Genomic DNA, 15,096 nt, shown 5'->3' on the forward strand with positions numbered 1-15,096 from the left:
CCACTATACCACGCAGAACAAGAGTAGTCAAAGTGACATTGGATTTGTGAAGCTACTAAACGTTTTTTTACTTAACCTCTTTAGCCGGCGGGCCGCAGATGACATCACGTCATAAATCAATCTCTCCAGACTGTATGACATAATGTTGCGTTTTTTTTCTCCCAAATGTAGCCAAGAGTAAAGACCCTAATCCTGTCAAAACAGCAGCCATAGTGTATATTTTCAACAATAATCCCTTTATTAATTTGCTTAGATTTTTTGTACACGTGATCTCAAGAAGGTGCTGAACAAGCTCAGTGGCAGTTTTTCATGTCCGGTAATTTTTAGCATGGTGTTTTTCACTATCAAAGATGCAAAGAAAAATCACAATTTATTTTCTCCTTTGTTTCATCACAATTTACTCAAGCCTAGTAACAGACACAATATTTCTGACAATGGGAATACATTCCCTGAGATCCATAGATGTCCCTAGATACCAAGAACATGCATGGACCTTGTAGAAGTGGAGCAATCTTCCATTTACTTAGGTATGTATTTTTAGGCGGATTTTCAGAAAATAGGGCTCCGGGCTTAAGAAAGTGTATGTATCGATACAGGAATGTCAGCTTCTTTGAGATTTTGGTCCGAGTCATACCAGATATGGGGTCCCCAAGTTGCACGACTTGCCTCGAGTCACATGACATTTTAGGACTTGCAGCCGACTAACGTCGATAAAAGACATGACTTGGTATTCATGAGTCGAGACTTGACTTGAGGCACATAATAATAACTTTATTTATATAGCACCTTTCATACATACATGGATTGCAACTCAAAGTGTTTCACAGCAAATAGCATAAAATGAACATAGGCATACAATGTTGACAGAATAAAAGCAATGTAGAAAGTGCAGACATAAGAACAGGTATAAAATAAGTACAATAAGTACAGTGTTGCTCGAAAGCATGTGAACATGAATTGAAAGGACTTGAGAGTTTGTATTAAGCTGCAAATCAAATCAAATCAAATTTATTTGTAAGGCCCGACAACACACGTTAATGTCCCCATGGGCCGTACACGTCTTCTTTAAACAAGTCAAGAAGAAACATAACAATAAGTCAAGAACAGAACAAGAACACCATAAGGTCCATCAAATTTAAAATAAATGCAAATAAATGAAAGAATGCAAGCACTCCCAGACATACCCCACGCGAAGGTAAGGAAAAACTCACTAAAACCTAACAATAGGGAAAAATGCTCCACAGGCAGTGTGGAGGAGAGAAACCTTAGAAGGGCCATTCAAGGGGGGATCTCCCTTCTTAGATGTCGGTGATAGTAGTGTTGCAGACTAACAGTTGGTAAGCATGCACTCAAGTGTGTAGTGAAACACAGATGAGTGCATGCAATAGCAACTGAACATTTTGAAAGATTAAAGATAGAGCTGATAGCGATAGCAACTGAACATTTTGAAAGATTAAAGATAGAACTGATAGCGAATCTATTTGAGGCACAGGGGCGGCGCAAAGAGGGTCGCGTCCTCCCCGTCTTAATCACGGGACATTCAACACTCCGGTCATTGCTCCGAGACAGCCGGAGACAGGGAGATAGTTAGAGAGTTCCCATGTTTGTGGTGCTGCAAAAAAGCAGACATGGGGGAAAATAGACATCCTAACTAAACTAGACAGATTAATCTAAAGGCCAGTCCCCGACCAGGTGAGATCAGGGTAGGTTGAAGGAAAGAGAGAGAAGATGGGTCTTAAGCAGGGATTTAAAAGCTTCGACAGAGCTGATGACGGCAGGTAATTTGTTCCACAGGTAGGGAGCGCGGTAGACAAAGGCTCTGTGGCCGGCGGATTTCTTTTTAACCCTAGGAATCTATAGAAGCCCCGCATTTTGTGAGCGCAGAGCACGAGCGGGCGAGTATCGGGAGATGAGATCGGATAGATAGAGCGGTGCAAGCCCATTTAACATTTTGTAGGTGAGGAGTAGCACTTTAAAGTCAGATCGGGCTTGAATAGGAAGCCAGTGTAGGGTGGACAAAACTGGTGTGATGTGATCAAATTTTCTAGTTCTAGTTAGTATCCGTGCAGCCGCATTTTGCACGAGTTGAAGATTTTTGATGCTTGAATTAGGTAGGCCTGAAAAAAGTGCATTAGAGTAGTCCAAACGTGATGAGACAAAAGCATGAATCAGGGTTTCAGCATCAGCCAGAGTTAAAATGGGGCGAATTTTTTTGATATTACGAAGATGGAAGAATAATAAAATGCACAGCCTATTAGCATTTTGTCTAGACATCAAGTATGACAAGTTACCGTTTTGCAACATGATTGGGTCACTTTTTGAATGCAGGAACTTAAAAAAACAATGCAGACGGGATGGAGCTGAAAGCATGTTGAAAGGATTTTGATTTAGATTTTCTCTCAAGCCTTATATTTCCAGACCGTTTCTGACTTTCAGACAAGACAGCTTATGAATTGACAGCCTTTCGAGACAAGAGCTTCATCATTCTGCTGACGGTCCCTTGCTGGTTCAAAGTCAATATAACTCAAACCGCAGCAGAACGGTCTCTCCCTCTCTGCTGTGTGACAAAGACAATCCTGCAAGAAACAAGAGGATGAGGATTAAAGTTTCTGTGTTATAATAATAATAATAATAATAATAATAATAATAATAATAATAATAATAATAATAATAATAATAATAATAATAATAATAATAATAATAATAATAATAATAATAATAATAATAATAATAATAATAATAATAATAATAATAATAATAATAATAATAATAATAATAATAATAATAATAATTTATTATTATTATAATAATAATAATAATAATAATAATAATAATAATAATAATAATAATAATAATAATAATAATAATAATAATAATAATAATAATAATAATAATAATAATAATAATAATAATAATAATAATAATAACTTTATTTGTATAGCACTTTTCATACAGAAATTGCAGTTCAAAGTCCTTCACAACAGTAAAAAATACAGGCATAAGCGAGCATAAAAAAGATAGAGTGGTAGCAAGGTAAGGTAAATCACAGTGTTTCACATTAGGATCTAGCATCCCAAACAGTCTCATTCAGTAATACAAATTATAAAATAGAATAGACAGAGTAAAAAAATACGGTTTGATTCAGTTTAAAAATAGGCAAAAAATAATAAAATAGAACGGACAGTAAAAAGTGTGATAGAATAGTTAAATAAAAAATATAACAACAGAGCAGTGCATTGCTCTTAATACTTTGAGTTTCTTTACAAAGTTCTAACATACAACAGAGCAGTGCATCGCAACAGAGCAGTGCATTGCTCTTAATACTTGTATAGACGTGTTATTTATGTATAGATGTGTCTACATAATCCACGGCAGAAATTGTAATCATCAGATAGAATATTATCTTTAGTTTTTTTGCACAATTTAAACATTTGCAGACTTGATATGCGATAATAGGATAATAGGTATGTGATATTGATCATTGAAACCTTCAGATGTTAGTTAGTTTAAATATTACTGATCATTATTTTCACAACCTGTCTTGGGAGTATTGGTATTGATAAGCAGTATCAATAGTGATATTGGTTGATAAAATCCCTACTTGTAGAGTCAAGTCAAGTCAAGTTAAGTGTTTCTTTATTAATTCCCTTGGGGAAATTATGATGGCATAGCAGCACGGGGGTACAGATAGGATAGGTAATAACGATAGAATAAAGTGCAAAGTAATAATGATGATAATGATAATAGTGATAACAGTAGTAGTAGTGAACAGTAGTGAGTGGCATGATTCAATCAAACAGTAGTAATAGTGATGATGGTATAAACTAACTAACTAGCCAACTAACCATTGTACCTCTTTCTCTCTTGTTTTAAACAATTCTTTCATGGTTACTTTACTTGTGATTTTCATGGAGCAATGACTTGACTTGTCTTGCCTGATGTGTAACAGTAACAGTGACTTACTCAAGTCTAAAACACGGTGACTTGGAACTTGCTTAAGACTTGCTAGTGAAGACTTGAGACTTGCTTGTGACTTGAAGGTGAAGACTTGAGACTTGCTATTTTTTTTTATCCACTTTTTCTCCTCTTTTTCTATTTTTCTCCCATTCCAATTCGACTGTGCCAATTCTTCCCTCCCCTGTCTTGAACGTTGCTCGCATATGCCCCCCACTGGCCGGTTGTAGGGAGGATAGAAGCCTTGCATCACGTGTCCCCTCCGGCACACGAGGAGGCAGCCTGTCACATCTTTTCACCTGCCAGTGCGGACTCTCATTGGCGAGGTGTAACGTGTGGGAGGCTCACACTACCCCCGCCATTTCCTGTCTCTGCTGTGCAGGCGTCCCCAACCGACCTGTAGGAGTCGCTGTCCACAACGTCCAGATTACCACCCATCGACTTCCACCCGCTAACTCTGCCAATTGAGTTAGTATGACGGCTGGCCCAAGCCGGAGGCAACGCCGACAGCCGGAGTCGAACCCGGTGTCTCTTGCGTTGGTGACGAGCGCAATGTCCGCTGCGCCACCCAGCCGCCCAGACTTGAGACTTGCTTGTGACTTGAAGGTGAAGACTTGAGACTGTGACTTGAAGGTGAAGACTTTAGACTTGCTTTTGACTTGAAGTTGGAGACTTGCTTGTGACTTGCACATGAACCCTTTCACTGCCACACTACAGAAGGTTAACAGAAGGTTATGTAGGTAAAGGGTTAACCTTATGTAGTGTGGCAGTGAAAGGGTTAACCTGTTGTTGTGTGGCAGTGAAAGGGTTAACCTTCTGTAGTGTGGCAGTGAAAGGGTTAAAGTGTGCTTCACTGCCCCCTCTGCCACCTACACTGGAGATAAGCGAAGTGAGTTTGATAAGTTGGCCATTAGTGAGACTGTGCTTTCTAAAAATAAAAGCAGGCTCACCTCTCACCGCAAGGAAAAGATTGACAGGTTTAAATACCATCTCAGATGCTAGTGTTCTATTAGAGGTAGTTGGCGAGAAAAGGGACAATGGCTGCATTTATATAGCAGCTTTTATCCAAAGCGCTTTACAATTTGTTCCTCACATTTTACCCATTCACTCACACATTCACACACCGACGGCGGAGGCGACCATGCAAGGTGCCGACCTGCTCATCGGGACTCGGGAGCAATTAGGGCTTAAGTGTCTCGCTCAAGGACACTTTGACACGCTGCCCGGGAGGAGCGGGAAGCAAACCGGGAACCTCCGGATTACCAGACTGCTCTACCTCCCGAGCCAATGTCGTCCCATTTCATCAACAGATCATCTCTAAATGTGTTTCATATATATATATTTTATGTTTGTGTGTCTAACAGCCCGGGTAGGGGGTATTGTGTTATGGTCTCAGTTCTCCTCTCTCCTCCCTCTCTCCAGCTCGTACCCGCATCACCACGCCTCCTCAGGACCAGAGCGTCATCAAGGGCACCAAGGCTGTCCTGACCTGTGGCGTGACCCACGACCCCAGCGTCACCGTCAGGTAGGATACATGTGTCTGTGTAGCCTCCTTTAGTCTTGTGGGTCCAGAGATAAGGCCACTGATGATGATAGAGGCCTTGCACGGAATGTAGCACTCTTTCTTCCAACATGGCTGCCTGTTACAACAAGATTTTTTTTTTTTTATCAATTACTCATGCCCATCCCTAGCGGTAACCGGTGAAGTGCTATTCAGGGGTGTAAAAATAACCCAGAAATTATACTTAGGTGAAAGTATGGGTACCGTCTCAAAATCTTACTCAAGTAAAAGTCAGAGTATCTGGCTAAAAACACACTTGAGTAAAAGTCTAAAAGTTTCTAGTTTAGTCAAAAGTAAAAGTAAAAACTTTTTTCTGACGGTCTATTCTTCTGATAGCAGGTGTTTAATCAAATATCCCCGCTTTCTAGTCTTGCACCAATCCGCATTGGTATGGGCGGGTTAATTTTCCATTGATGATGATTTGATTAGCTGTTTTTAAATAAAGTGCGGCCGCAGGATTAATAACGTTAACGTTAGTTCGGCCAGAGAAACAATGTAAGGAGTAGAAAGTATGTTTTTTTTCTTCTCTGGAATGTAATTATTTTTATAATTGTAGTATACAAACCTAATAATACTCGAGTAAAGTACAAATCCCCAAAAACAGTACTTAAGTATTGTAACGAAGTACAATTACTCAAGTACTTTACACCCCTGGATATGAGCAAACACTGCAACAGGAAGTGAGCCTGGGTCCATTTAGAATGTTGGTTGCGTTGAAACAGTCTATAGTAACAGTAGTAACAGTATATAGTAACAGTAGTAACTATTGTAACAAAGTACAATTACTCAAGTACTTTCCACCCCTGCTCACTCCCATCCCTAGTGGTAACCGGTGAAGTGCTATTGAACTTGTGACGCTGCGACATCAAGCGTCAGCGGAGATCAATGGACCGTCTCCACAGAGGACACACACCGCCGTGTGGTGCAGATACAGTGGAGCGTCCCGGGTTCTGACAGGCCTCTGAATCTGGGTGTTTGATAACGCAGGTGTCAGAGGGACTGAGATAAACAGACAAGGCCTGCTGTGATACCAGGAGGGGGGGAGGAAATGAATCGCTAATCGGGAAGAGATCTAGCTGTGATGATAACAAGCATCGCCCAGCCTAGCTCCATTAAGCAGGTGCACTTTCATAATAATAAGTGACACCTTGTGCTTGTGAGAGATCTTTGTGTACTTTCATCTGCTACTATAAACGCATACTTTCATCTACTGCTATAAAAACACCATTGATAAACGGGGGACACTACGCAAAAGGCAAAACGTGTTTATGCAGACATGCCTAGGCCCTGCGGTTGGTTGCGCATGGCCCGGTCCCGTGGTTGGAATCGTAGCCCCAAGAAAGGCCGACTTCAACAGCATGGTTTGGCAAAACCTAACCTTCCTCGCTAAGCTAGACTTGCTCTTCCTCTTCATGATCGCAGGATCAAATGAAGAACTACTCTAACTACTTACTACTACTACTACTACTACTGCTACTACTACTACTACTACTACTACTACTACTACTACTACTACTACTACTACTACTACTACTACTAATACTAATACTACTACGAATACTATGAATACTACTACTACTACTAATACTACTAATACTAAGTAGGGATGGGTACTGTTCACATTTGAACCGATACGGTACCCAACGGTACCTTTTTTCGGTACTTTAGTCTCTAAAAATGTAATCTACCTACCTCAGTTGTAAAAAAAATAATCCAAACTTCAAATAACCACATTTTCTACCGTTTTCGGCTTGCCATTGCCCCGGCTGCTTTGTTGTTGAATCAAGTCAAATCCTAGGCAAGCGTATATTGTGCGTGTGAATGTTGACATGAAAAGAAAAAAGTTTTTTAAAATGTATTTTTTTAAAGTGTAAAAAAAAAAATTAAGCGGTATCTCACGTGAATCGATACTTGGTAGTACCGACGTGTTTCGGTAAGTACCTTTAAAAGTACCGAATTCGGTACCATCCCTAATACTAAGTACTACTAAGTACGACTAAGTACTACTAAGTACTACTGTCTACTACTACTACTACTACTACTACTACTACTACTACTACTACTACTACTACTACTACTACTACTACTACTACTACAATGAATACTATGAATACTACTACTACTACTACGAATACTACTACAAATACAATGCCCTCTCAATATGCTCTCTCAATAATCTCTCAATAAACTCTCTCTCAAACTCTCAACGCCAACACTCAGCGATCGCTGTATGGGCGATCGTTTATGTACCTGCGACGAAGCGTGTGTACTTTTGGATTGACCAATCCTAGCAGAGATGTATTCATTTTGTCCAAGGCTCTAAATGCACCAGATCCCCCCTATCTGTGTTACATCTCCTCACAATATAGGGAGAGACTGCCACCTATGGGAATTCGATTGGCATTGCATTTTCAATGTCCCAAAGTGAGTCAGCAAGGTCCGCATGGGTCTCTAGAAAGGGAAAATCGAAAAGAAAAAAAAACGGCCAAAACAATACTCGGGTATGGCGCTGAATGAGTTAGGTGATTGATTGATTGATTGATTGATTGATTGATTGATTGATTGATTGATTGATTGATTGATTGATTGATTGATTGAAAATTGTATTGCAGAATGGATACAATACAGTATGGCTCAATACACACAATTGTTAAAGGGATGCAGACCAGAGAAAGACTTTCGTCTTGTTTACATCAGGGTCCCCCATTTTCAATTCATAATGAATTGTAAGTAAGGGTGCAATTAGCACCATGCAATCCATTCTTTGTGGATCCCGCCCTTACTGTATACCTGGCTTTTACCTGGGTGCTGTAGATTGAGGCTGCCCCACTGATCCTAAAATAGCTAGGATGGGTTAAACGCAGAGGACGCATTCCGTGTTAAATGTACAGTAAATGCACCTGGCAAAATAAAGGAGTTTCTCATTCTAAGCGTATACTGTCTGCTTATATTCATCCTCCTCTTCCAGGCACCTGTGGGAGAAGGAGGGGACACTGATCCAGTCTATCCCCCGCATGCGTCTGGACACTGACGGCACGCTGCACATCTCCCAGACGTGGTCGGGAGACATCGGCACCTACACCTGCAGGGTCACCTCCGTGGGGGGTAACGACTCCCGCAGCGCTCACCTACGAGTCAGGTGAGAGGACCACCCCCATTCCTGTCCTCTGCTCTGCTGTCCTCTCCTGTCCTCTGCTCTGCTGTCCTCTCCTGTCCTCTCCTCTGCTGTCCTCTCCTCTCTTCTCCTCTTTTGTCCTGTCCTCTCCTCTTTTCTCCTCTCTTCTCCTCTCCTCTCTTCTCCTCTCTTCTCCTCTCCTCTCCCTTCTTCTCCTCTCCTCTCCTGTCATCTCCCCTATTCTCCTCTCCTCTCCTCCTTTTCTTGTCCTACTTCCATGACACTCTTTGAGACGCTCTTTCTTTCTCTCCTTCTCTCTGTTTTTCTCGTTCTCTCTGTTTCTCTCTCCCCTCTCTCTCTCTCTCTCTCTCTCTCTCTCTCTCTCTCTCTCTCTCTCTCTCTCTCTCTCTCTCTCTCTCTCTCTCACTATCGCTGTCTCTCAATCTTCAACGTCGGACTCACATGTATATGGACTGTACCCATGTCAGACTTGGTATATCTTGACAACTTCTACTATAAGTGAAATATCCCTTTAAGTATTATAGTCTGGACATGTCGACCTCTTCTTTTGCTCATACTGTGTTGTCAGCATCCAGACGTTGTCACGCTTGTCTGGCAGCAATTATGAACTATGTACATCAGTTCCAATATGAATTCATATTGTATTCAAGTCGTGAACTGTCTTGTTCTGTTTGTCTGCTGACACTAGTTATTCAAGCTGTCTTCATGAGAGTTAAAGTCCCTGCAGTTGTAGTCTCCATGAGAGTTAAAGTGCATGCAGTTGTAGTCTTCATGAGAGTTAAAGTGTCTGCAGTTGTAGTCTCCATGAGAGTTAAAGTGCCTGCAGTTGTAGTCTGCATGAGAGTTAAAGTCCCTGCAGTTGTAGTCTTCATGAGAGTTAAAGTGTCTGCAGTTGTAGTCTTCATGAGAGTTAAAGTTCCTGCAGTTGTAGTCTTCATGAGAGTTAAAGTCCCTGCAGTTGTAGTCTTCATGAGAGTTAAAGTGCCTGCAGTTGTAGTCTCCATGAGAGTTAAAGTGTCTGCAGTTGTAGTCTTCATGAGAGTTAAAGTGCCTGCAGTTGTAGTCTTCATGAGAGTTAAAGTCCCTGCAGTTGTAGTCTTCATGAGAGTTAAAGTGCCTGCAGTTGTAGTCTTCATGAGAGTTAAAGTGCCTGCAGTTGTAGTCTTCATGAGAGTTAAAGTGCCTGCAGTTATAGTCTCCATGGGAGTTAAAGTCCCTGCAGTTGTAGTCTTCATGAGAGTTAAAGTGCCTGCAGTTGTAGTCTCCACGAGAGTTAAAGTGCCTGCAGTTGTAGTCTTCTTCATGAGAGTTAAAGTGCCTGCAGTTGTAGTCTCCATGAGAGTTAAAGTGTCTGCAGTTGTAGTCTTCATGAGAGTTAAAGTGCCTGCAGTTGTAGTCTTCATGAGAGTTAAAGTGCCTGCAGTTGTAGTCTTCATGAGAGTTAAAGTGCCTGCAGTTGTAGTCTCCATGAGAGTTAAAGTGCCTGCAGTTGTAGTCTTCATGAGAGTTAAAGTGTCTGCAGTTGTAGTCTCCATGAGAGTTAAAGTGTCTGCAGTTGTAGTCTTCATGAGAGTTAAAGTGTCTGCAGTTGTAGTCTTCATGAGAGTTAAAGTCCCTGCAGTTGTTAACCCCTTGTTGCGTCAGTAGGTTCCACACAGCGGCGGCGTCCTCGTGACCAGCAAGGCGGCCTTATATCAAGGTGTAGTGGTTACTTCCTGGTCTATAGGGAGGTGTAGTGGTTACTTCCTGGTCTACGGGGAGGTGTAGTGGTTACTTGTTGTTTCCGGCCGGTCCACCTCGCTTGAAATCGCCATATATTTCCAATGGACACATTTCTAAATCGTCTAATTTAAAACAAATACAGCATGAACATTTGTATGGTGTACCTTTCTGTGCGTATTCATCCACAATCTATAGCTCAACATGAAACAATTAGGAATTAATCGTAAAATAATTTAATATAATTTTATTTCAACCAAAAATGCTTAAACAATAATGTTAGTGATAGAAGAGAACACATTTTGTGCAAAAATGGAAAGCTTGCCAATGTTCACGAGCCAGAATTATAATTATTACAATAGCCGATAATACATTTTCCCAATGATAAATCCCTATACGAGTGGACCTTGTGGGAAACTAAAGTGACGTCAGACTATATGGACGGGTTTCTTGTTTATAAACATACCGCGTTCGAGCCAATCAGCAATCGGCAGATATTCCCCTGACTAAAAGTATGATCGAGCTCTATGGAGAAACCATGACACTCCCCTGACTAAAAGTATACTGGAGCTCTATGGAGAAACCATGACACTCCCCTGACCAAAAGTATAATGGAGCTCTATGGAGAAACCATGACACTCCCCTGACTAAAAGTATACTGGAGCTCTATGGAGAAACCATGACACTCTCCTGACCAAAAGTATAATGGAGCTCTATTGAGAAACCATGACACTCCCCTGACTAAAAGTATACTGGAGCTCTATGGAGAAACCATGACACTCTCCTGACCAAAAGTATAATGGAGCTCTATGGAGAAACCATGACACTCCCCTGACTAAAAGTATACTGGAGCTCTATGGAGAAACCATGACACTCCCCTGCCCAAAAGTATAATGGAGCTCTATGGAGAAACCATGACACTCCCCTGACTAAAAGTATACTGGAGCTCTATGGAGAAACCATGACACTCCCCTGACTAAAAGTATAATGGAGCTCTATGGAAAACCGTGACACTACCCTGACTAAAAGTAGTTTCAAACAAAAACGTCTGGATGTCATTTTGCCAAATCAGCACGGCTGTGAGTGTGAGTCTTTCACCTTTTACATATCTAGTTTTGGCATGGATAGATTGTTGACCAGACGTGATTGACCAGCATTACGTTCTTTTTGCCTCCTTGATGCGTGCGCTGATGTGGACGCGAAACCTGTCTATACACTATACATAGCATCAGTAAGAACTTGAGTTTAAAATGAAATAAAGGAGTTCTTATTAATTTTGGTCTTGCTGGCCCTCGTGCCTGGCCTGGATTCATGTTGCTAGAATGACGCTGGCGGGCTGAACAGAGAGTGTTATAGCCTGGGTGGTCTGACCTGGGGGTCTGGCTCTAACACCTCAGGTCTCATGGACCAATCTCAGCCTGCCTTAGCCAAGATGTAGACTTGGGTGGTTTTAATTTTAATCATTTTTTAATAAAAACTATATTCAGTGCTGCTGACAGAGACCGCTTATATTAGCACCGCTTATATTAGCATCAGTAAGAACTATATATTTTTTATTATATTTTATTTTTTTTATTTTTTTTTAAACATACACATAAACATAAACATAACAACATAAAATTAGATATACAAGCATTAATTAACAGTACACATCCAATTAAATCACCATTTAAATAATGTATTATACGAAATATATACCTAATACTTGCTATCTAATACCCTACACACATATGCTCTCACTCGCTCCCCCCCCCCCCCCCCCCCCCCCCCCCCGGACAGGTAGGTAGGACATCCATCTTAACTATTGATACCCGTGCCTGAACTGAGTTTTTAAGTTTTGACCACCTGTCAAAGTCGTATTTGATCTTATTTTGGATTTTTATGTAATTGTACTTCACGGTTTGGCTTATAGTAGGGAATACTTCAACTCCCAAACATCTAAAGTGTTTAACCATTGGTATTTCTTCTGGAAGGAGTATATTTTTTGCAGGGGCATTAAGTGGAAGGAAAGCCGACTTTGGCCAATTTATCCTAAATCCCGATAGACTGCCAAAGTCATCAATCAACTTGAGAAGATGAGGCATTGCGGTGTTAGGGTTTTGCATGAACAGTATTACGTTGTCCGCATATAAACAAATTTTATGTTGTGTGCCCTTGATTGCGATTGGTTCTATGAATTGGGATTGTCTTTATTGTGCTAAATGCTTTAATGATAAATCGAATAGTCCGGGACTAAGAGGGCAACCCTGTCTAGAAGAGCGTGATACCGGAAAGATTTCGGAGGTGATTATACCTGTTATAATCATGGCCGATGGGTCTTTGTATAATACTTTAATCATATCAATTAATCCTTTTCCTAACCCCATCCTTCCTAATACTGCCCATAGATAAGACCATTCCAACCTATCAAAAGCTTTCATCGCATCCAGGGACAGCATCGCCTTAGGTGTGGTGTCGTCCTTGCTGGCATCTAGTACGTGTAGTAATCGTCTTATATTATCCGTGATCAAGCGGCCTCTTATGAAGCCAGTCTGGTCCGGATGAACTAAAGACGTCATATGCTTTTGGAGTCTGATGGCTAATACCTTAGAATACAGCTTGATATCGGTTCCGAGGAGGCTTAAGGGTCTGTAACTACCGCAATCGGTGGGGTCTTTGTCTTTTTTAAGGAGGACTGTAAGAACTCTTATAATTATGTCTAGATGCATCAGTGAAAAGAGACAGAGATCATTAAGGACATGATTCAGACCAGCACACCTCAATGTAGTCTACATGGTTATTAATCATCTCTCTGAATGGATAAAATCAAGGCCCTTTTTAACCATTGTCTGGCAAGACCTTGACTAGTACAGGCTATCATTTCACAGTTCTTACTGGGTTGTAGCTCCATTTCGTAGGCCAGTTACTCATGTAGCAGGTAACTTAGATACCTTACTTAACTTAGCGGCCTATGAATTTGGCCTTTAACCCCTCATTTCCCACTTTGAATGCTGTGTCTGTCCACCATGTTTGTTATTTGTATTATATTATATTATCATACGTTATTATTATTATTATTATTATTATTATTATTATTATTATTATTATTATTATTATTATTATTATTATTATTATTATTATTATTATTATTATTATTATTATTATTATTATTATTATTATTATTATTATTATTGTGAAAATGCCGTAATGTTTCTTACGGTTTACAACAATTTCCTTGGTAGAACACATGAAGACTCCTCTGATTAAACTGTGAGCTTCCTGGTTTGTAAAAGCACTTGCATCATGGTGTTTACTTTGAAGGCTAAAACACTTTGGACTGTAATGGAGCCTTGTGAGAGGATGCGGCACAGTGCTACGTTTCTCTCTTTTTTATTTTTTTTTAAATTTTTCTCCTTTTTCTGTGATTTTTCTCCCCATCCCAATCTACCTCTCGTGCCAATTCTCCCTCCCCTGTCCTGATCGTTGGTCGCATATGCCCCCCACTGGCCGGTTGTAGGGAGGATAGAAGCCTTGCATCACATGTCCCCTCCGATACATGTGGAGGCAGCCTGTCACATCTTTTCACCTGCCAGCGCGGACTCTCATTTGGCGAGGTGTAACGTGTGGGAGGCTCACACTGCCCCCGCTACTTCCTGACTTTGCTGTGCAGGCGCCCCAACCGACCTGTAGGAGTCGCTGTTCACAACGACCAGACTACCACCCTTCGACTTCCCACTCGCTAACTCTGCCAATTGAGTTAGTATGACGGCCGGCCCAAGCCGGAGGCAACGCCGACAGCCAGATTCGAACCCGGTGTCTCTTGTGTTGGTGACGAGCGCAATGTCCTCTGCGCCACCCAGCCGCCTACAGTGCTACGTTTCTCAATACTAAAGCCATCTGTGAAATGATAGCCTGTACTAATCAAGGTCTTGCCAGACAATGGTTAAAAAGGGCCTTGATTTTATCCATTCAGAGAGATGATTAATAACCATGTAGACTACTTTGAGGTGTGCTGGTCTGAATCATGTCCTTAATGATCTCTTAGTCTCTTTTCACTGACACATCTAGACATAATAATAATAATTATTATTGTTAAATACTACTGCATAATCACTCCTGCATTCACCTCTATTCCTCCTGTCTTGCCTCTACTGTGTGTGTGTCTCTCTCTCTCTCTCCTCTCTCTCTCTCTCTCTCTCTCTCTCTCTCTCTCTCTCTCTCTCTCTCTCTCTCTCTCCCTTTCTATCGACCTTGTACTACAGTACATTGGTTCAGAGTGAGTGAGTGATAGCATCCAAACAATGAACCTTTTGACTGACTGACGGACATACCGCACAGACGGACTGTCTATCAGTCTATCTTCGTCTGCGTGTACAGTATCTGTGTGTATATATCCGTTTGTCTGGCCTATTGTGCAATGCCCTACAATTCATCTATCGATCATTCATGAAGTTATGGCTGAGTGACTTTAATGATCCCTGGGATCTGGTGTCAGGTTGCTGATGTGGGCCTGGCCTTGTATATTTACACGCTTGTGTTTTTTTGTTTTGTGGGCACATAAATTATTTATTTATTTTTTTGACATTCAGCTCTCCCACCTGCTCAATTTTGACAGGTTCATCCTGTTCATCCGACTTCTCATTTATCCTTCTCTCTCTCTCTAAACAAACCTTTACCCGGTGCACTTCGTAATAGACTAGACTCACAGTAGGGCGGGTTGACTCTGAGGAAGACGCTTGTCCAAACA

General features: G+C 41.1%; 1 protein-coding gene across 1 annotated transcript in view; it reads left to right on the forward strand.

The window, feature by feature from the left end:
• The window catches only part of sdk2b (sidekick cell adhesion molecule 2b), an 846,423-nt gene that overhangs the window by 683,767 nt on the left and 147,560 nt on the right, over positions 1 to 15,096 (forward strand). The window contains 3 exon segments of the mRNA XM_084331013.1: positions 5,377 to 5,479; positions 8,484 to 8,654; positions 9,220 to 9,263. Of these exon segments, the coding sequence (XP_084187139.1) occupies positions 5,377 to 5,479; positions 8,484 to 8,654; positions 9,220 to 9,263 (318 nt within the window).

This window comes from Notolepis coatsorum (assembly GCF_963971535.1).
Source record: "Notolepis coatsorum genome assembly, chromosome: 15".
NCBI lineage: Eukaryota > Metazoa > Chordata > Actinopteri > Aulopiformes > Paralepididae > Notolepis > Notolepis coatsorum.